The following is a 25,925-nucleotide window of genomic DNA, read 5'->3' on the forward strand; positions in this document are numbered from 1 at the left end:
TCTATGGTAAAACATGACTGTTGAGGACACATTTCCAGCAGTTGAAGTTATGGATGGCAAACCACAGAAGCTCAGCCTGAAACGGGAAGTGGGACTGGTTGGCGCCGTGTCGCTCGTGGCTGGCACTATGATTGGATCTGGGATTTTTATGTCCCCTCAGTTCGTTCTGGTCAACATAGGAAGCCCAGGAGGCAGCCTGGTGATCTGGGCAGCCTGTGGCCTGCTGGCTGTGCTTGGCTCTCTCTGCTATGCTGAACTGGGGACAGTCATCCGAGAGTCAGGGGGAGAGTACATCTATATCCTAAGGACGTCAGGCCCAGTATTGGCCTTCATTTTAATTTTCAGCTCAGTCATATTTGTGAGACCTGCCAGTGTGGCAGGGATCTCACTGAGCTTTGCTGAATATGCATTGGCACCTTTTTACCAAGACTGTCCATGCCCACAGCTGGTGGTGAAGTGTGTGGCTGCAGCAGGGATTGTGGTGACAGCCACTGTTAACTGTCTGAATGTACGATTCGCCATGTCAATGCAAGTGTTCTTCATGGTGGCCAAGGTGCTGGCTCTTTCAGTAATAATTATTGGAGGAGTAGTGTTGCTCATCAGAGGGGAAACAGAAAGTTTTGAGGATTCTTTTAAAGGGACCAACTTGGGCATCAATCCGATAGGTATTGCTTTCTACCAGGGACTGTGGTCCTACGATGGATGGAATAACTTGAATTATGTGACTGAAGAGCTGAAACGTCCTGAGGTAAAGCGATGCATTCACTTCCATTACAGAAACTGTACATTTAAGTTATGTTAGTACTGATTTTGAGTACATAATACATCATATTTCTTATCTCATACAGGTTGATTACAAAGGAACACTAACACTGGTTTAGGTACACAATTTCTGGCGCCAACACTGTGCCCATCTTTTCAGTCTACATTATTTTCAATAATGCAGCATGCTTTTTTCCAGGACACAGGGTGACATAACATGCCTTACTTAACTCATTCAGTTCCGTGGGGTTTAACATTCAGAACATTGACAACCTAGGCTGCTCAAAAAACATGCCATCCACATTCTGAGTGTCACTGACACTGACAAAAAGTGTTTTTCCTTGGCTCCCATTGACGGTTTAGAAACAACTTTATCGATAATAATGTGCAACATCATATACGTTTCAGTTAGTCATCCCTCCTCAGATCTCTGAGGTGTTACTACTGTTCCAGAATGTTTGAAATTATGGAAAATGGGTATACATTGTTACCGGTACGTTTCCTTTTTGAGTACATTAAAGTTGACAGCACTCACAATCTTGTAATTATTAACTGATGTAACAGTAGGTGCAACCTTGTCCTATAAGGACAAAACATTTAAACCTCTCTCCAGCTTAATACAGATAATTTTTGAGGATAGATCTCCTACCACATGGCTGAAACACAGAAACTCTATTGGTGTTATCTCATTCATTGCCGGGACCATGAAGGGATCTGTAATTTTTATGTGTCGTCAGTCTGTGCTGGTTAACATAGGAAGCCCCGAAGCCAGCCTGGTGATCTGGGCAGCCTGTGGCCTGCAGGCCACATTGGGTTCCCTCTGCTCAGAGGTGGGTAGTAATAATAATAATAATAATATGCCATTTAGCAGACGCTTTTATCCAAAGCGACTTATAGTCATGCGTGCATACATTTTTTTTAGTATGGGTGGTCCCGGGGATCGAACCCACTACCTTGGCATTACAAGCGCCGTGCTCTACCAGCTGAGCTACAGAGGTAACGTGCTACAAGTAACAGTTACATGTACTTAAGTACATTTTTGGAGGAACTAGTCGTTTTTCTAGTTACTCTCTGTGGGCTGTACTTGTACCAAATATTTTTTATAACTAACCCAAGACAGACCACAGCCTGTCATTTCAAATGGGAGCAAATTAATCATACTGGGCAGAGCCAAGCACAAGCTAGCTAAATCCTATTGGCGCGTTCTGGCATAGATTTGCATATTTCCGTTAGGCAACGCCTACTCTGTGAAGCGCGTGTACGCAATAACTCAATTCGCCCTTGCACTCCTTCTAAACAATGCAATTTTTGAAAACTTTTGCAAAGGCTAAAGTCTAGAAAACGTAGTCCACTCTGTTCATAGCAGATTCTAGTTTTGGGAACAGAAACTGTATTGGGATCAAATGTTGCATCAATTAGGAATTTAGCAGAACGTCGGCCAAAATCCATCTCGCTCCATCTTCTCCCACCGCCGGCCACTTGGCTTTCTCCATCACCATATTTCGTGGTGAGTGGAAATGCCAACCGGATGCTTCAGATTTATACATCCGATGAAACATTTGGCTCATTATTCTATCTGTGCTTGTACTGTTACTCACACAATTTCTGGAGGAAGTAACTTACTTTTTACTCCGTTACATTTTACCAAATCACTTCAGTTACATAGATTTATATTATTATATCGTCGTTGTCGGATGAAACCCTCATAACTTCAAATGTGGGGATTTTTTTTTTTACATGAATCGATACTATTGGTTCTCCTATACATCTGTATGAATGTGTCACGACCCCTTGGCCAATGAAATGTATTCAAAATAGCTGGTCATCAAAATTCTTAAATCCATTGGCTCTCAAAATTGTCCGTCAAACCCTGCATCTCCATCACGGCTTTTGAAGTGAAGAGCGCATCTTCACTTAACTCCGAGGAGATTTTTGTTTGTGGGTTCTTAGTCAGACGCAATCAGAGGTAAATTGTACTTTAATTACCTTCTGCCTTTGTAATATTATATATTTCTGGAGAAAGATAATTATTTGTCAGATATCATTCTGTTTTTGACGTTGTGTTTTGAGGGCGAGCGCAAATGAAATGGCTAGGTAGCTTCACTTGACTCTGAGGAGATTTTTGTTAGTGGGTTCTTAGCCATGCTGAAATGTGTCTTGATCAGGGGCGGTGTGTTCATTAGGGCGATATGGGCGACGCACTGCCAAACGGGAAAAGGAAGGTTTTTTTTTCTAATCAATTATATCACGGCAACAGTAGTTATCAGTGTTCTAATCTAGACGTCTGATCTGCCACTAAATGTCCAATCAGGCTAAAGTCGTGCTTCAAATGTCCCCGCCCGTTTTGGGGCGATTTCAGTCAGGTTGAAAATAGCCCAGAAGTCTCTCATAGCCTCTAATGTAAAATCAATTTTTTTCAAATATCAGAGCTTTCAATACAATCTCTATGGGTTTCTGAGGGCTTGCACTTACGCGCTTTCGTCATATGTAACATAACCATGAACGTAACTAAGAAAAGAGCGGGTAGCCTCATCAATCAATTCACTACTACTGTCAAAATGGCTAGCCTTCAGTGCAACTCGATTGTCAATTTGAAAGAAGTTCCTTTTTGTCGGCGAACAAATCAAGATAAATTGTCAACGAAACAATTAGGACCTCCCAGACCAAATTTAATAATTCAACAGGTTTCTACTAAGCAGAGTCGTGAACACTGTCTACGAGAATCGAGACGACCTCATATAATGTTTTGAAGCCATTCGGACGGGTTCATTGGGTTCATTTGACCAGCCCACCGTGAGAGAGGCATCTGGCTACGTGAGGATGCTACATGATGAAGATTTTATTTTTTTTCCCTGCGGCTTTTTCACAAAATCATGCCCCACGTCGACATTCTGTACCAGAAGCTACAGAAGAAGGACATCGATGCTGTCTTTATCAAACGTGCCCTCGACAGCTTCACAAGCAGTGTGCAGGCCATAAGGTAAGATTAAACAATATCATTCGATCTTTCTCAAAGCAGAGCTTTATTTGAAAATGTATGCATGAAAGGAGACTGCATTTGTGTTTGAAATTACATTATTCTCATTATATATGGCCAGTGGTGTAATCTAGCTTATTTTATATACTATGTGTACTGTACAGTGGTGCTCATAAGTGTATGAACACATTCTAAAGTTGACTAAAAAGAGGAATAAAAAAATAAAAAAATCATCTTTTGGAAATTGATCTTAATGACTTAATTAAAAAAGTTGGAAAATCCAACCTTTAAGGACACCAATTTTCTTTTCTTTTTATTCCTCTTTTTAGTCAACTTTAGCATGGGATCATAAGCTTATGAGCACCACTGTATACTGTGCTGAACATCCAGGCTATGTGAGACACAAAGGCTAACTTAAACACTAAAGACTTTATGCATCCCTGCCCATTTTAAGTGGAACTGAAGTATTTGTACTATACATGGATACATTGCATATTGTCGTAGTAAATATATATAATGTTATAGCTTGGTCTGACTAAAATCTTGTGCATGACCCATCTTGTGTTGGGCCTTTGGATTTAATACAATGCACAAAGACTTCTATCTTGTCGGCCTTATCAGCAGGTGGCTATGGACAACACCCACGCCATAGGTCTCTCAGTTCTCCCAACTCACAAGTTATTGCTCTGAGGACATACACACACACACCCCCACACACACACACACATACACACACACACACACACACACACATCATCATTGTTAAACATACACACACACACACACACACACATACACACACACACACACACACACACACACACATCATCATTGTTAAGCACACACACACAAAAACCCCCTTCTCTTAGGCTGAACATCTGAAGACAGAGAACCCGACTCAGAGCCAATGCAATGGAAGTGACCTCGACCAACTCATCAGGACCAATCAGAAGATCAGAACTACTAGAATCAACCTACTTTATTTTATTGTATAAAATGTCAGCACACAATGTTTAGGGGCTCGCTCTCTCAGATATCTCCCCTACGAGGTTGACGAACGGGTCCGTGCACGCTATTTACAGATATCTTTACCTCTGAATAAACTGCCTCATATTATACAATTATCCACCTTGTCCGAAAGTCTCTACTTGGTCTCCGTTCTCCAGTAAACTTGTTTTATCAACAAACTTGGTAGCAGAGGGTGGTTTTCTAACTCTGAATTCGGTCCATAAAAGTTGATAGAGACAGGAGACAAGTAAGAGACGGATCTGAAAGGACGGGTGACCTATCCGCAGGAGCAGCCGGGAATCCAGCTCGCCTCAGGAAACTGATCTAGACGGCCGTCAATACAAAGGTAAGCAGAACCTGTTAAAACAAAATCTGCATATTGTATTGTAGGATAAACTAAATTATGATCAGTAAGTACTGGGCGTGAGTATGGATTACTGTAAAATTTATAACATATCTATTATGACTCAAAAGGCACATATGTAAAGATATCTGAATTCTTTAGGTTTTTACTGTTGAAATGTGACTCTAAGAGAAGAAGTCTAGTTACAGTGGTTTTATTTTCTGTTGAAATGCGGCTTTCTAGTGAGGAGCCTATTACAGAGGTTTTGGTCCACAAGCGATGGACCCCTTTTATTTGATCCACAAGAGAAGGATCTGGTGACTTGATAAAAAGATTCAGATAGTCGGGTTGAGTTAATTCCGTGAGAATCCAAGTCCAGAAAAGGTTCTCCCGACTAGACGCCAGTTGAATGGTTTAAACGACTGGGAGTCTCCTTGAGGAGAATCAAAAAAAATAAAAATAAAAATACAAGTTCAGATAGTCGGGCAATTGGTTGACGTGGCACTCAACTATATGTACTGTGAGGAACTTAAACTGAATTCGTGTGTTGATGCTGATATGTAATGAAAATGTAATTGTTGAAATGATAACCTGAATGTTGTGTAAGATTGGCCGTTTCATGAGACTAACTAGTGGATAACTTTTAAGAGGACCACCGAGTCCTATTTTGCCTGTTATGTAGCCGCTGCGCTAAAAGCTGACTTGAACTTTTTCCCTCTTGTGGTGTTGGTATTTTCATAATTCCTAAAATTAGATTGATAATTATTTTGGAAGCGCTCGAGTTTGTTAATATATTGTTCCAAAAGGGCGATTCTGATAGCTTTGGGAAAATATATAATAACTTGAATAACTGAAAAACAATAATAACTTTTGCTAAATAATTCCTAAAATTAAATTGATAATTATTTTGGGAGCGCTTGAGTTTGTTAATATATTGTTCCAAAAGGGCGGTTCTGATACCTTTTGGGAAAATATATAATAACTCGAATAACTGAAAAACAATAATAACTTTTGCTAAATAATTCCTAAAATTAAATTGATAATTATTTTGGGAGCGCTTGAGTTTGTTAATATATTGTTCCAAAAGGGCGGTTCTGATACCTTTTGGGAAAATATATAATAATTCGAATAATTGAAAAACAATAATACCTTTTGCAAAATAATTCCTAATAATAAAGTATTGAACATTTTTTGTGTACGAGGGTGGGACATCAGAGATAAATCTCAGTCAGCGCCAAGAATACATTGCTGGATTCGGCCAGTGACGGGCTAAGAGCACCAAGATAGTCTAAAAAAACTGTATAACCATGGCAACCACTACCGTCCCAAAACTCAAGTTTAATGAATATCTAGATCAAAAAAATACAGGATAGAGCGGGAGTGGTGCCGAATGGTTTTTTAATTCGATCTAAAAGTTGGTGCGAGAGGAAAAGGCAAATCATCGATCTAAAAACAGACGGAAGAGTGACCTGAAAATCCTGGAGAAATCAACTATTCGTCTTGGCTCAGGAAACCTGATCAGAGCGCGCTCTTCTAAAAAGGTATGCAGAGCCTGTTAAAACGAAATCTTGCATATTGTATTATAGACCAATACCAAATTATGATCAGTAGTACTGAGCGTGAGTATGAATACTTGTTAAATAATTTTCCATCCTAATGAATTAAGGCATACATGAGATATCTGGTATTGTGTTTTATACTAAGGAATTAAGGAATAAGGAATAAGGAATAAGGAATAAAGATAAACGTATCCAGAATGTGCCGAACTACGGATTGACGCATTGGTGGATAAGATTTGACCCACAACTAGATTCCTAAAAGGGACCCAGTTTGAACTGAGACCTTTTGCATAAATCCTATTAGGGGAGGTCCTACCCTATAGGTTGCGAGGAGGTAGAAGTTTAACTGTGGCAGAGTTCTAGACATTAGGTGGAGGGAGAGGTATGGTTTTGAGGGACGTCTGGACGCAGATAAACTCGAATCCATGCTTAAAACAGATACATAAGGTGTGTAAAGGAGAAATGAGCAGTGAGAGAGAAAGAGAGAGTTGCGAGGGGGGGGCTGGAGAGAGCGAAAGTGTGGCTTTTGGAGCGAGGAAAGACTGGAGTTGGCTGGGAACACCACGGGGTGATTATTTGAGAGGTGCCTGTGGGTTTCTGACGAGGGATGAGATGGGTGAGAAAGTAGAGAATATTTACATTTGCATTTTTGGTGATTTGGCAGACGCTCTTGTCCAGAGCGACTTGCAGGAGCGATTGGGGTTGAGTGCCTTGCTCGAGGGCACATCGGCAGATTTTTCCGCCTGGTCGGCTCGGGGATTGGAACCGGCGACCTCTCGGTTCTTGGCGCGGGCGCTACTGATCACTAAGCTGCCTGCCGCCCCATATGAGTTTAAGGTTGTGGCGTTGTTTGATCATGTGATAAGGTTTAATTTGTAATCGGACCATAACTAAAGTGGTTGTAGAAGTAATGTATAGGTAGGGGAGAGCCAATAGGGGGGCTCCATTGAACTATTATGGTTTATTTGGCATTTCAATGGCATAAGGTGAAATCTGTATGCATGAGGGGAATTCGATTATGTATTATTATAGTATTATGGACACTCCGTAATAAATAAACTGAACCAAACAAGACGTTACTACAGCAATAGAGAATAGTTAATGTTGTTACGTTAGTTCTTAAACCCGATGATAGAGGAAAATGCAGAACGCTGTTAGAGTGTGTTTTATTTAGGCTACTAGGGTGTTTGAGACGGAAGGGCTGGCTAGACGGGGGTGATGACGTGGCTGGATGTGCGACGTGAAAGTATTTACTTTGTGAGAATCGTAGATGGTGTGGAGTGACTGGCGATGTCCCTGGTTCGAACACAGGTAGGGACAGTAGACAAAGCTTTCGCAGTGGGGCTATATACCTAGATTACTATGTGGATGTGAAAGGTTGAATTAGATAGCTTAAATAGAAGTATTCTAGAAAAGTCTATGAAAATATGTTATAAGGTTACCATGCGCTCTCCCCGAAGGAGCAAGGGGAGGGTGAGAGACAGTACAGTTCAGATGGTAGGAACATTATTAAATGTATGCTAATCAACGATAGCAAGTATTTGTTTTATTAATTAGGGCATAATCAGAGAGAACAGTTAAATAAATTGAATAGCGAACTGAAATGGTTTAGCGGGAAAATATAAATGTTTGGTACATGTAGCAGAGTTAGGGTAATCAATTAAATAATAATTGTATACGCGAGGAATTTTGAGTGGTTTTATAGATTAGTTATGAGGAATTAGATTGATACAAACAATTATTGATGGGTTAAGACTGGGGATAACCAGGAGAAAGAGATTAGCTCATCTCGTTGGAATGTTGCCAAGGGCTAGGGGAGCAGTAGTGAAGTTAGGCCGTATTTAGGTCATGAAAGTGAGCTACCAAATTAAGGCCTGGCTATTTGTGGTTGTTTTTCAAATTGGTTTTCAAATAAAAACAACACACCTAGTATGATGTTTATAAAGCCTTGTTTCAATTTTGGGGGGTTTTCAGCAGGTCAAGGGTTATAGGTCTTAAAGGTGCACACAGTGAATTTTATGGATTTTTTAGGTTTTGGCTGAGTTTGGGGTATATATGATTTCTTATGAGAATGAATGTCATGAGGACTTAATGAACACTTGGGATAACTAACATTTATGAAATATTTAGAATAATGGTAATTGTTTAGTATACTATGGGATTAAACAGTTCGTTAAATGATTTCAATGGCTTCTGAACTCTGTTTTAACATTCTGGTGTTAATTAATCATCCACACTAGTACATTCTAAAGGCATGAGAGGAAGACTTTAAGATAGTTTATTTTACTAAGTTGAGGGTAATTTATAGTACTGTGAAAATTGTGAAGAAGATTATAATTTGGTAATAATATATTTGATTTGAACCATAAATAACAGAAGAGAGAGTGGAGGAATGGCAATTGGATAATGAAATACCAATATTAACTAAAGTGATTGTTTAGGTAGGTGGTAATATTGACACATGGCCAAATCATGTGTCAAAGAGGGGGGATGGTTGGATTAAATATTAAATATATACGAAGGAGAGGACAAAATACTTTATTAAATATATACGAAGGAGAGGACAAAATACTTAAAAAAAAAAAAAAAACATGTATGATAGTTTATTAACCACACCTGTATGTCAGAGGTTTTGTGCCCCACAGGTGAACTAAAGGAGAAGGTGACCCACTCTATCTAACCAGGAGACTGAATCAGGCCTGGCGGGAAGGGCCCTACCAAGTACTGCCTTTGCCAGCAGAATAGCTGAGAGATCCATCTGGGTGCATGTCACACACTGTACAAAACCAGCTACACCTGACGAACAAACACAGAGTTAGGAGAAAGATCCGATCACCACTATGGTTCGGGGGTTGCCTCCTTAACGAAGATTCCCTTACCCTGTCTGATCATCCCTGTGTGAGTTCGAGTAGAAGGTAAAGCAATGGGTTGGCCTCTGGCATCTGACATGTTCTCAGGGCAAGGGTGGGGATTCACAGGTCTCCCGACGGTAGGTAGCTGTCTGATTGTGGGGGCCATATTCCTAACACACACGGACCCTCCTGTTTCAGCCAGAAGTGGTAGTTAACCTAACACAAGTTGAAAAGGCATAGGAGACAGCTAGACGTAGGGAAAGGGGAAATTCTAGAGTAAACCTCTCTGAGGGAGGTAGTGAGACCGGGGCTGTGATAAAGATAGTGCAAAACTATGGACCTGGAGGAAGTAGTACAGGTGGAAACGGGGTATAGAAATCTTAACCTGTGGTTGGAATGGATTCAGTATACGGGAAAAAAAAACTATGTCTAAAGAGGACTGTTTTGCCTGTAGGACAGCCAAACCAGGGATAACAACTACTCCGTTCCCCTTGACAGGCTTTAACTCTCTGTCAGGTTTTTTCCTCCATGCAAGCCACCTGGGAATGTGGTGAAAGAGTCTTATGGTAACTTGCACTATCTGTTTCCCCCCGATAACAAAGTCATCCCGACCTGGGTTGCCTCAGTTTGAAGTCACAGGGGATTCTTATTATTGTTTTTCTAGGACTAGTAAGGATAGGATACAGGGTAGGGCATCTTAGCTCCTGCTCCCACACAGAGAATGTCACACCTAAAGAGACCATGACTAAATCTCTCCTCTTTGTTGCAGCAAGAGGATTATAGGAGCCAAAACCAGGCCCGTGCTGACATCTGATGGATGTGTGGTGATAACTGATTGTGAACGCTCACCTACATACGCAAACAATCAAACGTGTCAGAGATTGGTGAGTTGTCACATAGAAAGTAGGACCTCCTCCCGGGATCCTTTGATGAAAGGATATATATTGATGGGATCCACAATCAGATCGCAGCTGGGTTTGAATCAAGTATTTTCTGGTGGTCAAACAATTAATAAAAATGTAGATTGGATAAATTATATTTAATATAACCAGCAAAAGATTTATTAACCACACTCGTGATGCAATAAAGGGATTAGCTGAGCAGACAGCGGCAACTAGCTTAATGACATGGCAGAATAGAATAGCTTTAGATATGCTTTTGGCTGAGCGGGACGGGGTTTGTGTTCTGTTTGGATATATGTGCTGTACTTTCATCTCCAACAATATAGCACCGGACGGGCCCGTGACCAAAGCGCTTGAGTGACCATCACCACGCTGGCGAACGAACTGGTTGAGAACTCTGGTATTGATAGCGCCATAAACGGTTGGTTTGATAACGTATTTGGTAAATGGAAAACTATTGTTGTGACTATTCTGGGTGAAGTTATGGCCTCTATGGGTATACTTGTTCTTTGTGGATGTTGCCTTATTTCCTGGCTGAGTGACTGGTTTGGTGAGTACTCTTCTATGGTGGTTACTGGATTTCTGACCCTAGTAATTGTGTTTTTTGCTGTTAATGTGTTGTGCTGCTTGCATCGTCCCCCTGTCTCAGGAGGTCAGTGGTAGGAGTGGTGCAGGCGTCAGGTATGATGCTGTTGTTACCGGCCCAGGATGATGCAGGTGACTCTGCTACTGACTCTGAGACCAAGCTGGATGATCCATGTTTTGCCTAGTAAAATACATACACGCATTTATTTTCAGTTCTTGCTCATTTATTACCTTACGTTTTTACTAACCACTGTGATTGTTTATTCTTCCTGATGTGAAGGTAAAGGATTCCTGGGTGGCTGGTAGCCAACTCAGTACATGTTAGGTGTAGGGGAGGAATAGAGGGTTAAAATTATTATTTTTATTTTCTATTAACATTAAATGTTGTGATTTAATTTCCATATCCTGTTATTCTTAAGGGTGATTATACTCTGTTTAGAGTGACACCATAAAATTGTTGGGTTTTATTTTTGGATCTGTATGTGATGAATAGCTTGGAAGGAATGCATTAATGAGGAGCACTATACTGATATGGATTGTTTCACATAACAGGCTGATAAGAACACTCTCTCTTTGTTGTCTGTGAAACTGTCCTTGAACATGGGTACATGGAGTACAGTTTTTGAGGGGCTCGTCCTTTTGGGTGCTGACTGTTGTACTATTAATAAAAACGTCGATAGAATTAACTGCATACATTAATGTTAAAATTAGGCAATTGGACACAACAAGGTTTTGAGGCGGTGCATGGCCAGTTGGCTGCAACCTCTCTCATGGCTTTCCAAAATCGTATTGCTGTCGAGCATGCTCCTGGCTGAAAAAGGAGGAGTATGTGCTATGTTTGGTGAACAATGTTGTACCTTTATTCCCAACAATACAGCCACAGATGGCAGTTTGATAATTGCCCTGGAAGGGTTACGAACTCTTAATGGTAAGATGAAGAGCCACTCAGGGGTGGACACTTCAATGTGGGACTCTTGGATGGATGCGTTTGGTAAATATAAAACGCTTGTTTCTTCTATACTTGTATCCATCTCAATTTTGCTGCAATTCTAGTGCTTTGTGGATGCTGTTGCATTCCATGCATACGGACGCTGACAACCAGGATTATAACCACCGCTATTGATCCACATCCTGCAGATAACGGTCAGATGTTTCCTTTGCTTGCTATTGACGATGCTGACCAAGGATATCTGGATGATGAATAGCATTTAAGCTTTTTGTCACGTCTCTTGTGAGGCGTGAAGAGGGGAATGTAAAACTTTATCTTTTGATAAAGTTTTCCTATTTGCCAATTGCAGCATTTAAGCTTTTTGTCCGTCTCTTGTGAGACGTGAAGAGGGGGAATTAAAACTTTATCTTCTGATAAAGTTTTCCCTATTTTGCCAAATTGCAGCATTTCAGCTTTATGTCACGTCTCTTGTGAGACGTGAGGAGGGGGAATCAAAACTTTATCTTCTGATAAAGTTTTCCCTATTTTGCCAATTACACTGTTAGCTTGTGTCACGTCTTAAGTTTTCCTTCTTTACTGTTACTTGGTCACGTCTCTGGGGAGACGTGAAGAGAGGGATTTGTCGTAGTAAATATATATAATGTTATAGCTTGGTCTGACTAAAATCTTGTGCATGACCCATCTTGTGTTGGGCCTTTGGATTTAATACAATGCACAAAGACTTCTATCTTGTCGGCCTTATCAGCAGGTGGCTATGGACAACACCCACGCCATAGGTCTCTCAGTTCTCCCAACTCACAAGTTATTGCTCTGAGGACATACACACACACACCCACACACACACACATACACACACACACACACACACACACACATCATCATTGTTAAACATACACACATACACACACACACACATACACACACATACACACACACACACATACACACACACACACACACACACACACATACACACACGCACACACACACACACACACATCATCATTGTTAAGCACACACACACAAAAACCCCCTTCTCTTAGGCTGAACATCTGAAGACAGAGAACCCGACTCAGAGCCAATGCAATGGAAGTGACCTCGACCAACTCATCAGGACCAATCAGAAGATCAGAACTACTAGAATCAACCTACTTTATTTTATTGTATAAAATGTCAGCACACAATGTTTAGGGGCTCGCTCTCTCAGATATCTCCCCTACGAGGTTGACGAACGGGTCCGTGCACGCTATTTACAGATATCTTTACCTCTGAATAAACTGCCTCATATTATACAATTATCCACCTTGTCCGAAAGTCTCTACTTGGTCTCCGTTCTCCAGTAAACTTGTTTTATCAACAATATACCTGTGCATCACATAGACAACAGTACTGTACAAAGCCAACAAACACATTGGTCTGTTTGCCTTCAGGGACTCCTCTCAACAGCAGCTGCAAGAAGCAACAGGAGCCAAAAGACCCAGAACAGCTTTGAGAGAAGAGGAGAAGCAGAGGCTGTCTGAAGAGGTCTGCAACACCATCCTGGATCACACCAAAGAAAGGTTCTCTTTCTCTGGCCACCTTGTGAGTGCTACCTTACTGCAAGCAGACATGTTTGAAAGGTACTGCCATTCATTTCCTGATGAGGCTCTGAATGCCACTGTGAATGCATACCCCATGCTGGCAAGGCAAAGCTCAAGACAGAACTATCTCTGATCTATGAGAATCCTGAATTCAAGGGTTGCTGTGGTGCACTGGCACTGTACCAGGTTCTCATGAGCTACAACCTCCAGGAGACGTTCTCTGAGACTGTGACTCTGTTGAACATCCTCATAACTACTCCCATGACAACAGCTGAAGCTGAGAGATGTTTCTCAACTTTGACACGAGTTAAGACATTCCTACGAAATTCAATGGGCCAGGAACGTCTGAATGCACTAGCCATGCTTTCCATGGAGAGGGAACTAGTCCTCAGCATGCCTGATTTCAATGAGAAAGTCATTGAACGCTTTGCTGTATTGAAACAGAGAAGAGAACAGTTTCAGTACAAGTAATGTAGCCTCTCTCTCTCTTTGTCCCTCCCTGTCTGTCTCTTTAACACACACACGCCCAAATCAGTTCACAGTTGATGTTGTTTAAAATAGTTATTTTTCATTTTAAAAAAGTTTTTAAAAAAATAATCTGTTCATGTTCATTTTTACAAATCTATACAATTGGCCAGAATATGGTTGTTCATATTTACAAATCTATACAGATAGCTGTGTTTACCTTTTCTAGAAATTACTTTCAAATTCTGTTTTCAGGCAAAATGTCTATCACTGTTCATTTTCACAAATCTATACAAGAGGGCAGAATATGGAAGTCTATAAAAATGTCTTATTACCAATAACTTGCATCAATGTTTTCAGTAGCCTCTATCAAAAGCTCCTGCTTGCTTGTTGTGAATTATGCTCAGGTGCACATATTTCCAATTCAACCATGAGGCAAAAAATGTGGTAAAAGCTCTTGTTGATCCTGCAATCTGAACAAATACCAAGATGCTGTATTTTCAGCTGATATTTCATTTGTTTATGGAAATGCATATTGTTTATGCAGTGTTGAGGAATGTGAAAGAACACCCTTGATTATTTTGACTGTGATAACTTATTTTGATTTTGTAAGCCAACACTTTTGAGATCAGTCAATAAATGCTTCTGGTATTGACTTATATGCTGCCCCTGTCTTCATGTTGTTGCTGGACATATCTTTTTAAAAATGTGTGTAGGTCACCTAAATCATCAGAAAAATTGCCCCCCCTGAGAATTTTTTCAGGAGCCGCCACTGGTCTTGATGATTTGAATACTTGTAACATGATTGAGTAGACTATGACAATTGATATCTGCACTGTTTGATTGTTCATTACTTACATGATTCTTACCTGAATACCTACCTTGATGTTTAATTCCACGCTCAAATGTGTCTGATTTGCATACTAGTAACATGATTGATAGTGAAATGTCAATATTGATTGTTGTTTTACTGTTGTAACACCTGATCCTCGTAGATATTTAATTCTGAGTAAAAAATGAAAACGTCACACTTGGTGTAAATCTTTTTAGTACGCATTCACCATCACATGTACTTGAAATTATATTGTGAAATACATTTTCAATACTGCTTTTGAAATTGTGAAATGATTACACATTTCTCGAGTACCATTTACCTTTTTATGAAATAAAGCACATTGATAGTTATTAAACCTGCGATTTGTAACTTTCTGGGCTTTGATTGATGTCAGTCTTCATTGGAGACTATCTGTGCTGGAGGACATCTGCAAGATGGTGCTGGCAGGCTTAAATAACAAATTAATGTCAAATCAATTGCACTAACTTGTTGTTCTTTTTGTTTGCTATCACAGTTTACCATAAGGCAAATTACATTTGTTACTCTTACTTGAGTAGTTTCTTAAAAGGGCTACATTTACTTTAGTAAATTACAATCTAAGTAACAGTACTTTTACTTAAGTACAGATTGTCAGTACTCTAATCATTTCTGCCTCTGCTATGCAGAACTGGGCACTGTCATTCCTGAATCTGGGGAAGAGTACATATTTTCTGCGGATATTTGGCCAAGTAGTCGCCTTCATGTTTGTCTTCAGCTTCGTCATTGTGATGAGACCTGCCAGTGTAACAGGGATAGCACTGAGCTTTGCTGAATATGCAGTGGCCCCTTTCTACCATGACTGTACTTCTCCAGAACTGGTGGTCAAGTGTGTGGCTGCAGCATGGGTTGTGGTGTTAGCCATTGTGAACAGTATGAATGTACGTCATATGTTCATATAGGTATTTTGCATGGTGATCAAGCTGGAGGTCTTGGCATTGATCATTATTGGAGGTGTGGTGCTGCTTTTCGAGGGGGACACTGAAAACTTTGAGGATTCCTTTAAAGGGACCCATGTGGAAATCAGTTTGATTTGGATTTCTTTATCAAGGACTGTGGTCCTATGATGGTTGGAACACTTTGAATTATGTCACAGAAGAACTAAAACGCCCTGAGGTAAAGAACAATTAAAAAGTTAGTTTGATATTGAGTGCTGCAATAGTATGTTTGGCCTGGACTAGGCAAAAACAAACCATTTTCTTTTTTGTACTACTGAGGTTACAGCCCACAGGAAATAAACAAAAAATACAGAGTTTAGGATATACAGTGCCTTTCAAAAGTATTCATCCCCCGTGGCATTTTTCCTATTTTGTTGCATTACAACCTGTAATTTAAATTGATTTTTATTTGGATTTCATGCAATGGACATACACAAAATAGTCCAAATTGGTGAGGTGAAATGAAAAAAATAACTTGTTTCAAAGAATTCTAAAAAATAAATAACGGAAAAGTGGTGCGTGCATATGTATTCACCCCCTTTGCTATGAAGCCCCTAAATAAGATCTGGTGCAACCAATTACCTTTAGAAGTCACATAATTAGTTAAATAAAGTCCACCTGTGTGCAATCTAAGTGTCACATGATCTGTCACATGATCTCAGTATATATACACCTGTTCTGAAAGGCCCCAGAGTCTGCAACACCACTAAGCAAGGGGCACCACCAAGCAAGCGGCACCATGAAGACCAAGGAGCTCTCCAAACAGGTCAGGGACAAAGTTGTGGAGAAGTACAGATCAGGGTTGGGTTATAAAAAAAATATCTGAAACTTTGAACATCCCACGGAGCACCATTAAATCCATTATTTAAAAAATGGAAAGAATATGGCACCACAACAAACCTGCCAAGAGAGGGCCGCCCACCAAAACTCAGACCAGGCAAGGAGGGCATTAATCAGAGAGGCAACAAAGAGACCAAAGATAACCCTGAAGGAGCTGCAAAGCTCCACAGCGGAGATTGGAGTATCTGTCCATAGGACCACTTTAAGCCGTATACTCCACAGAGCTGGGCTTTACGGAAGAGTGGCCAGAAAAAAGCCATTGCTTAAAGAAAAACATAAGCAAACACGTTTGGTGTTCACCAAAAGGCATGTGGGAGACTCCCCAAACATATGGAAGAAGGTACTCTGGTCAGATGAGACTAAAATTGAGCTTTTTGGCCAGACCTCAATCCAATAGAGAATCTGTGGTATGACTTAAAGATTGCTGTACACCAGCGGAACCCATCCAACTTGAAGGAGCTGGAGCAGTTTTGCCTTGAAGAATGGGCAAAAATCCCAGTGGCTAGATATGCCAAGCTTATAGAGACATACCCCAAGAGACTTGCAGCTGTAATTGCTGCAAAAGGTGGCTCTACAGAGTATTGACTTTGGGGGGGGGTGAATAGTTATGCGCGCTCAAGTTCTGTTTTTTTGGTCTTATTTCTTGTTTGTTTCACAAGAAAAAATATTTTGCATCTTCAACGTGGTAGGCATGTTGTGTAAATCAAATGATACAAACTCCCAAAAAATCCATTTTAATTCCAGGTTGTAAGGCAACAAAATAGGAAAAATGCCAAGGGGGGTGAATAGTTTCGCAAGCTACTGTACAGGCAAATCATCTGAGACAATACCTGACAAGTCCACTCTATCGCATCCTGCCAAATGGATTTGATCTTTGGACCATCCCACAGACAGATACAGTGTGCGTTTATCTGTTTTTTAAAATTGCATTTGATACACTAATCAGGATGGAAATATGGTGTAACATGTCTGCAGAACTACATCAATAGCTAGAGGGCAAGTCTACACTCAAGACCTCAGCTGTAATATTTTATAATCACATGACTTCTGACAGTAATTGCAGTTGGCTTTATGACCAACACATATAGCAAGGGTGAGAGAGGTCAACCTTGGCCTTAACCTTTCCAACCTTCAGGGATTGAATTATCCAAGTGTACGATGACATAGCATCCCCTTTTCTCACTCTCCTTTTTTTGTTGCAGTAGTAATTTGGTGAATCTTTAACAAACACTTTGGGGGGTTAATCTTTATAGGAACCATTTTACAGCTGTAAACAAAGAAGACACAACAACATATCTTATGCAACCTGAGAAGTTAATATTAACTACTAAGTACTTTGCACCAAGCATCAATGATTTGCTAGGTCTTTGTATTTATTTGTCTTGCTTAAGAAGAAAGGATTGATCGTTGACAACAGTTTCTCCTGTTGTTTGAATCCGTAAGCTGGCCATGGCAAAAACAGAAACAGAGGAGCTTCAACTGAAGCGCGAGTTGGGTTTAGTCAGTGCTGTGTCACTGGTAGCAGGAACCATGATTGGATCGGGTATATTCATGTCCCCTCAGTTTGTGCTGTCCTACATTGGAAGTCCAAAGGCATGCCTGATCATTTGGGCCCTGTCTTGCCTACTAGCCATGCTGGTGGCACTCTCGTAAGCTGAGCTCGGAACCATTATTAAAGAATCAGGAGGGGGCTTCATCTACATCCTTCGAATCTACGGACAGTTCCCTGCCGCCTTTTGAGGCCTTTACCTTCCTACTAGTGGTGAAGCCAGCGAGCATCGCTGCAATATCCCTCAGCTTTGCAGAATACGCAGTGGCACCTTTCTACCAAGACTGTTCTCCTCCTCAGCTAATAGTGAAATGTGCTGCTGTTGCAGCCATCATGGTTGTAGCCATGGCCAACATCTTGAATGTACGTTTAGCCATGAGAATTCAGGTGGTTTTCTTGGTGGCATAGCTACGTATTTGCCCTGATGGTTATAGTAATCGGAGGAATAGTGCTCATTGCACAGGGGAATGTTACTGTACAACAAAATGCTTTTGATGGTACGAACTTGGGTGTAAGCTCCATAGGGATGGCTTTTTACTAAGGCCATTGGTCCTTCGCTGGCTTGTACAACTTAAACTATGTGAAAGAAGAGTTAAAAAGACCTTCCTTCCATGATCTTAAGGACTTAACATATCTTTCTCCATCTTGCACCCTCTCAGGTAAATCTGCCCAGGGCAGTTATGATTGCCATCCCCATGGTAACCATGCTGTATCTACTGGTCAATGTGAGCTACTTGGCTGCCATGACGCCCAGAGAACTGATGTTGTCGAGTGCAGTGGCTGTCACCTGGGGGTGAGAGAGCTTGACTCCATCCACACCTCTCTCCAAAAAAAAATTAAATGTGTGGTGAGCTGACAAATTACATTGTCATTAACAGGAATAAGGTGCTCGGGAGCTGGGGATGGGTGATGTCCATCGCAGCCGCTTTGTCTGCTTTTGGCTCTCTGAATGGAACATTCTTTAGTGGCAGCCGGGTGTGCTTTGTGGCTGCAAGAGAGGGACACATGGTGAGAAACACATGCAAGTGACAGGCATTTTTAACTTATATTTTTCAAAATAAAACTCTGGCATAGTCTGATGTAGGTATTGAGTGAGTGAGTTTTGTAGTTTTTATGTCAACAGTTGTTTTTTTTGTCTCCAGCCTGATATTCTGGCCATGGCCCATGTGAATCGACTGACCCCCTCTCCAGCCCTGATCTTCACCACGGCAATCTCACTTCTGGTTCTCATCCCTGGGGACTTCCAGAGCATTGTCAACTTCTTCAGGTAGTTTATGCTATGACTTCAAAATTGCTCAATACATTTATGAAATTGTTGCTTTATTTATCTTACATCCCTCTCCATTGATATTGCCAGTTTTACAGCCTGGTTCTTCTATACAATCACTCTGTCTGGGCTCCTCTACCTCAAGATCAAGAAACCTGAACTTCCCAGGACATATAGCGTGAGTCTCATAGGATATCTAATTTCTTATTTTATTTATAAAGTTCTGAGTCCTTTTGAACAAGACGACATTGATTTATTAAAATTCAATTGCCCAAATGGTCCCATCTGCTTTCCACAACTCTTGTGACAGTACCACTATTTTTGCTTATTCACCCAGGTTCCCATTGTAATCCCCATCTTGGTCATCATGGCAGCGATTTTCCTTGTGCTGGCACCTATCATTGACAAGCCCGCGATAGAGTACCTCTACGTCACCTTATTCATCTTCAGTGGTGTATTGGTTTATGTGCCGTTCATTCACTACAAACTCTGCCCTGGACTGTTGGAGAAAGTCACTGTGTTCCTGCAGCTCTTCCTAGAGGTTGCCCCAACAGACAAAAATCTATGATTTAATTTTTTTACAGGCTATACAGTATGTCTGAGGACAATAATGTCTTGAGTAATACCTGGACCAAAATAATTTGATCTCAGATTGGCACCACCATATCCTGATTTTCAATAGTATATAGGTTGAAACTTTTTTTTTTTGAACTGTTTGTTATACAATTCTGTAAATATCAGATTAAATTTGTACTGACTTGTACTGTAATATAAGATGCTCTCAATAAATAATGCCAGTGAACATACACATTTGTAAAATTGTAGACTTTATTTGGTTAAAGAAAAATATGTTTCTGCTTAACTTCCAAGAGAATGTGTTTAAAAACATTTTTACATGAATATGTTCTGACAAAGACATCATTTAGTAGGATAAATCCAAAATGACTGTGCAGGCTTTCCAAAAATGAGTTTGATTTTTTTGTAGACATTGCATTTGGAACCACTCAGTCATGGTAATGTATACAGCATGTTCAGTATAAAAAGTAGGAAAGCAATATGGGTAGAAATAAATGATACCACACTGGCCCATTTCCACCAGTGATTGTAACTAGACATGTTCAGTAGACTTTTTGTTAGAATCAGACTTCCAAAAGTCATCCTTGATGGAATAATCCTGGGTAATGTCAACATATAATCATAGGCATAATCAACAGGTTGTTATTTTCCTGTGTAGCCTGCTAAGAACTTAATGAGTCCTAATCAGTTATCATTTAGTTGGCAATTAAAACAGATCATCACTAGATGTAGACTCATTTTGTTGGATATACTTGAGGATGTCCATTTGATCCTTCACCTCATCTACAACTGGAAGAACGCCCACAACTGGCCCCACACCACCTGAGACTAGAGAGGAGGGCTTCCCAGGCAGTTTTGGCTTTGTCGCCAGTTTGGGTTTGGGGGCAGGAACTGGCTTTGCCTTGACACTTTTCTTCACCTGGAGGAGCTTGTCAAAGTTGTCTTCTATCCTGAAAAGGGAAACAAGGACAATGTCGAATGGCTAATACAATGTTGTAATAACCACTTTGTCTCGCAAATAACTGTGACTGTATACCTGAAAAGTTCATCTGTATCCTCGTCCAGTCCTGAATCTGCAGATGCCACATCCTTGTATGCTGTTGGAAGTAGTAAAGGGTCCCCCAACTTCACTTTCCCTACCAAGTCTGGATCCTTAAACAGCTTCACGTTGCCTGTTAGCACAATAAAGATATGAGTTGGACAAGAGGCAGGCTTGCTTGGGACCAGATCTGATATTTTCATTTACGGGATTATTTTACTTATTATTTATTTCATCTTTATTTAACCAGGTAAGCCAGTTGAGAACAAGTTCTCATTTACAACTGCGACCTGGCCAAGATAAAGCAAAGCAGTGTGATAAAAACAACAGTAACATATGGAATAAACAAACGTACAGTCAATAACACAGTAGAAAATAGAAAATCTATATACAGCGTGTGCAAATGTAGTAAGTTATGGAGGTAAGGCAATAAATAGGCCATAGTGCAAAATAATTACAATTTAGTATTAACACTGGAGTGATTGATGTGCAAATAGAGATACTGGGGTGCAAATGAGCGAAATAAATAACAATATGGGGATGAGGTAGTTGGGTGGGCTAATTACAAATGGGCTGTGTACAGGTACAGTGATCGGTAAGCTGCTCTGACAACTTATGCTTAAAGTTAGTGAGGGAGATAAGAGTCTCCAGCTTCAGAGATTTTTGTAGTTCGTTCCAGTCATTTGCAGCAGAGAACTGGAAGGAATGGCGGCCAAAGGAGGTGTTGGCTTTGGGGATGACCAGTGAGATATACCTGCTGGAGCGTATACTACGGGTGGGTGTTGCTATGGTGACCAATGAGCTAAGATAATCTTTGCCTAGAAGTGATTTATAGATGACTTGGAGCCAGTGGGTTTGGTGACTAATATGTAGTGGGGGCCAGCCAACAAGAGCATACAGGTCAAAATGGTGGGTAGTATATGGGGCTTTGGTGACAAAACGGACGGCACTGTGATAGACTACATCCAATTTGCTGAGTTGAGTGTTGGAAGCTATTTTGTAAATTACATCGCCGAAGTCAAGGATCAGTAGGATAGTCAGTTTTACCAGGGCATGTTTAGCAGCATGGGTGAAGGAGGCTTTGTTGCGAAACAGGAAGCCGATTCTAGATTTAACTTTGGATTGGAGATGCTTAATGTAGGTCTGGAAGGAGAGTTTACGGTCTAACCAGACACCTAGGTATTTGTAGTTGTCCACATATTCTAAGTCAGACCCGCCGAGAGTAGTGATTCTAGTCGGGCTGGCGGGTGCAAGCAGCGTTCGATTGAAGAGCATGCATTTAGTTTTACTAGCGTTTAAGAGCAGTTGGAGGCCACGGAAGGAGTGTTGTATGGCATTGAAGCTCGTTTGGAGGTTTGTTAACACAGTGTCCAATGAAGGGCCAGATGTATACAAAATGGTGTCGTCTGCGTAGAGGTGGATCTGAGAGTCACCAGCAGCAAGAGCGACATCATTGATATACGCAGAGAATAGAGTCGGCCCGAGAATTGAACCCTGGGGCACCCCCATAGAGACTGCCAGAGGTCCAGACAACAGGCCCTCCGATTTTACACATTGAACTCTATCTGAAAAGTAGTTGGTGAACCAGGCGAGGCAGTCAGTTGAAAACCAAGGCTATTTAGTCTGCCAATAAGAATGCGGTGATTGACAGAGTCAAAAGCCTTGGCCAGGTCGATGAAGACGGCTGCACAGTACTGTCTTTAATCAATCGCGGTTATTATATCGTTTAGGACCTTGAGCGTGGCTGAGGTGCACCCATGACCAGCTCGGAAACCAGATTGCATAGCGGAGAAGGTACGGTGGGATTCGAAGTGGTCGGTGATTTGTTTGTTAACTTGGCTTTCAAATACTCTCGAAAGGCAGGGTAGGATGGATATAGGTCTGTAACAGTTTGGATCTAGAGTGTCACCCCCTTTGAAGAGGGGGATGACCGCGGCTGCTTTCCAATCTCTGGGGATCTCAGACGATACGAAAGAGAGGTTGAACAGGCTAGTAATAGGGGTTGCGAAATTTCGGTGGCTAATTTTAGAAAGAAAGGGTCCAGATTGTCTAGCCCAGCTGATTTGTAGGGGTCCAGATTTTGCAGCTCTTTCAGGACATCAGCTATCTGGATTTGGGTGAAGGAGAAGCGGGGGTGGGGGGGGACATGGGCAAGTTGCAGCGGAGGGTGCAGAGCTGCTGGCCGGGGTAGAGGTAGCCAGGTGGAAAGCATGGCCAGCCGTAGCAAAATGCTTACTGAAATTATCGTAGATTCATCGGTGGTGACAGTGTTTCCTAGCCTCAGTGCAGTGGGTAGCTGGGAGGAGGTGCTTTTATTCTCCATGGACTTTACAGTGTCCCAAAACTTTTTGGAGTTAGTGCTACAGGATGCAAATTTCTGTTTGAAAAAGCTAGCCTTTGCTTTACTAACTGATTGTGTATATTGGTTCCTGACTTCCCTGAAAAGTTGCATATCGCGGGGGCTGTTTGATGCTAATGCAGTACGCCACAGGATGTTTTTGTGCTGGTCAAGGGCAGTCAAGTCTGGGGTGAACCAGGGGCTATATCTGTTCTTAGTTCTGCATTTTTTGAATGGGGCATGTTTATTTAAGATGGAAAGTAAGCAATTTTGAAGAACATCCAGGCATCCTCTACTGATGTGCCCATGTTTACGGATTTAGGGTTGTACCTGGTAGGTTCCTTGATCATTTGTGTGAGATTGAGGGCATCTAGTTTAGATTGTAGGACGGCCGGGGTGTTAAGCATATCCCAGTTTAGGTCACCAAGCAGTACGAACTCTGAGGATAGATGGGGGGCAAGCAATTCGCATATGGTGTCCAGGGCACAACTGGGGGCTGAGGGGGGTCTGTAGCAAGCGGCAACAGTGAGAGACTTATTCCTGGAAAGGTGGATTTTTAGAAGTAGAAGCTCAAACTGTTTGGGTACAGACCTGGATAGTATGACAGAGCTCTGCAGGCTATCTCTACAGTAGATTGCAACTCCGCCCCCTTTGGCAGTTCTATTTAGACGGAAAATGTTGTAGTTGGGGATGGAAGTTTCTGAATTGTTGGTGGCCTTCCTAAGCCAGGATTCAGACACTGCTAGAACATCAGGGTTGGCAGAGTGTGCTAACGCAGTGAACTTGGGGAGGAGGCTTCTGATGTTAACATGCAAGAAACCAAGGCTTTTACGGTTACAGAAGTCAACACATGATAGCGCCTGGGGAGTAGGAGTGATACTGGGGGCTACAGGGCCTGGGTTAACCTCTACATCACCAGAGGAACAGAGGAGGAATATAATAAGTATATGGCTAAAGGCTTTAAGAACTGGTCTTCTAGTGCGTTGGGTACAGAGAATAAACGGGGCAGATTTCCGGGTGTTGTAGAATAGATTCAGGGCATTATGTACAGACAAGGATATGGAAGGATATGAGTACAGTGGAGGTACACCTAAGCATTGGGTAACGATGAAAGAGATAGCATCACTGGAGGTACCGATTGAGCTGGTCTCCGCGTTTATGGGGGGTGGGACAAAGAAGCTATCTGAGGCAGGTTGAGCGGGACTGGGGGCTTTACAGTGAAATAGTACAATAACAACTAACCCAAACAGCAATAGGCTAGGCATACTGAAATGGGAGAGAGGCATAACACAATCACAGGTGTTATTCGAGAGGGCTAAGACAACAACTGGTAATTGCGATAAAAGTTTGGGCTGAGGCTAAACAGATAAACAGGATGGGGTACAGTGTAAAGGAACAGTCCAGCGGGCATCAGAAGTGTAGCTGAGTGATCATAAGGTCCAGTGAACAGCAATAGGTAAGTCCGGGAGCAGTTTGTAAGCTGCTACAGCACAGGCGAGCAGGAGGCACGGCTGTTGATTGTGCGTGCTAGCGGGCCGGTGCTAGCAGATGGATCTTCGTGGTCGTCGCAAAGGGAAGCCTGTTGAAACCACATCAGACGATTACGTCGGCAGACCAGTCGTGATGGATCGGCGGGGCTCCGTGTCGACACTAGGAGGTCCCGTCCGGTTGACAGAGAGGTGGATAGCCGGGAGATGGGCCTGGCTCGAGGCTAGCTCAAGGCTAACTGGTGCTAGCTTTGGGACAAGTGGTGATTAGTGGTGATTAGCCAACAACAACATCCATTCGGTTGCAGCTAGCTAGTTGTGATGATCCGGTGTTAAGGTCCAGTGATTCAGTGATTCCGGCAGAAAATCGATAATTGTCCAGGCTAGAGCTGGCTGGTAGGTAGTGCAGGCCACGTACAATGGTGAAGACCGCTAACGGTGGCTAATAGCTAATAGCAAGTAGCGAGTTAGCTGGCTAGTTTCAGCTGTGGGTTCTTGATAAAAGGTATGAAGAAATAATAGAATCCGTTCCACATTGGGTGAGGCGGGTTGCAGGAAAGTATATTTAGTTAAGGATAGAGTGAGAAATATATACCAAAAAAGACAAAAAAACAGGCTATTTACACGAGGACACAACATAATACACGACCGCACTGCTATGCCATCTTGGATCAATGTCTGGGATGTCAGTCTGGAATGACACTGTTTGTAGACAGCTTATGACATTATGGCAGTTCCTATGGAAGCAATAAATGGAACACAGAATCTGTATTTAAATATTTATACTCACTGTCTTTGGCTGCAAGTTGAAACAAGTCGTCATCTATATCCTCAGCCTCATCAAACAGAGATAACTTAGGTTGGGTAGCCACTTTAGCCTGTGGAGGCGTTTTCTTCTTCTGCCTCGTGCACCTGGGGGAAAGGGTGACAGATGGCGTTAAATACCATACAGTGCCTGTAGAAAGTATCCCAATTTTCAAATTTGGTTGATTTACAGCCTGAAATGAAATTCTCTTCATCCAGAATACAGATATTTGA

The 25,925-nt window shown here is 41.6% G+C and overlaps 2 protein-coding genes across 2 annotated transcripts in view; one reads left to right on the top strand and one right to left on the bottom strand.

The window, feature by feature from the left end:
• Positions 1 to 20,253, top strand: LOC121544778 (b(0,+)-type amino acid transporter 1). The gene is made up of 6 exons (XM_041854920.2): positions 1 to 748; positions 18,840 to 18,973; positions 19,059 to 19,188; positions 19,323 to 19,447; positions 19,538 to 19,625; positions 19,785 to 20,253. The coding sequence occupies exons 1-6, from the start codon at positions 14 to 16 to the stop codon at positions 20,013 to 20,015; spliced, it is 1,443 nt and encodes a 480-aa protein (XP_041710854.1). The 5' UTR covers positions 1 to 13; the 3' UTR covers positions 20,016 to 20,253.
• The window catches only part of hs1bp3 (HCLS1 binding protein 3), a 7,999-nt gene continuing 2,327 nt past the window's right edge, over positions 20,254 to 25,925 (bottom strand). The window contains exons 5-7 of the mRNA XM_041854921.2: positions 25,678 to 25,799; positions 21,060 to 21,195; positions 20,254 to 20,973 (exon numbers count right to left, since the gene is read on the bottom strand). Of these exons, the coding sequence (XP_041710855.2) occupies positions 20,730 to 20,973; positions 21,060 to 21,195; positions 25,678 to 25,799 (502 nt within the window). The 3' untranslated portion in view covers positions 20,254 to 20,729. The remainder of the gene's footprint in view (positions 20,974 to 21,059; positions 21,196 to 25,677; positions 25,800 to 25,925) is intronic.

The sequence above is a fragment of the Coregonus clupeaformis genome, chromosome 29, assembly GCF_020615455.1.
Source record: "Coregonus clupeaformis isolate EN_2021a chromosome 29, ASM2061545v1, whole genome shotgun sequence".
NCBI classification, from domain to species: Eukaryota; Metazoa; Chordata; class Actinopteri; order Salmoniformes; family Salmonidae; genus Coregonus; species Coregonus clupeaformis.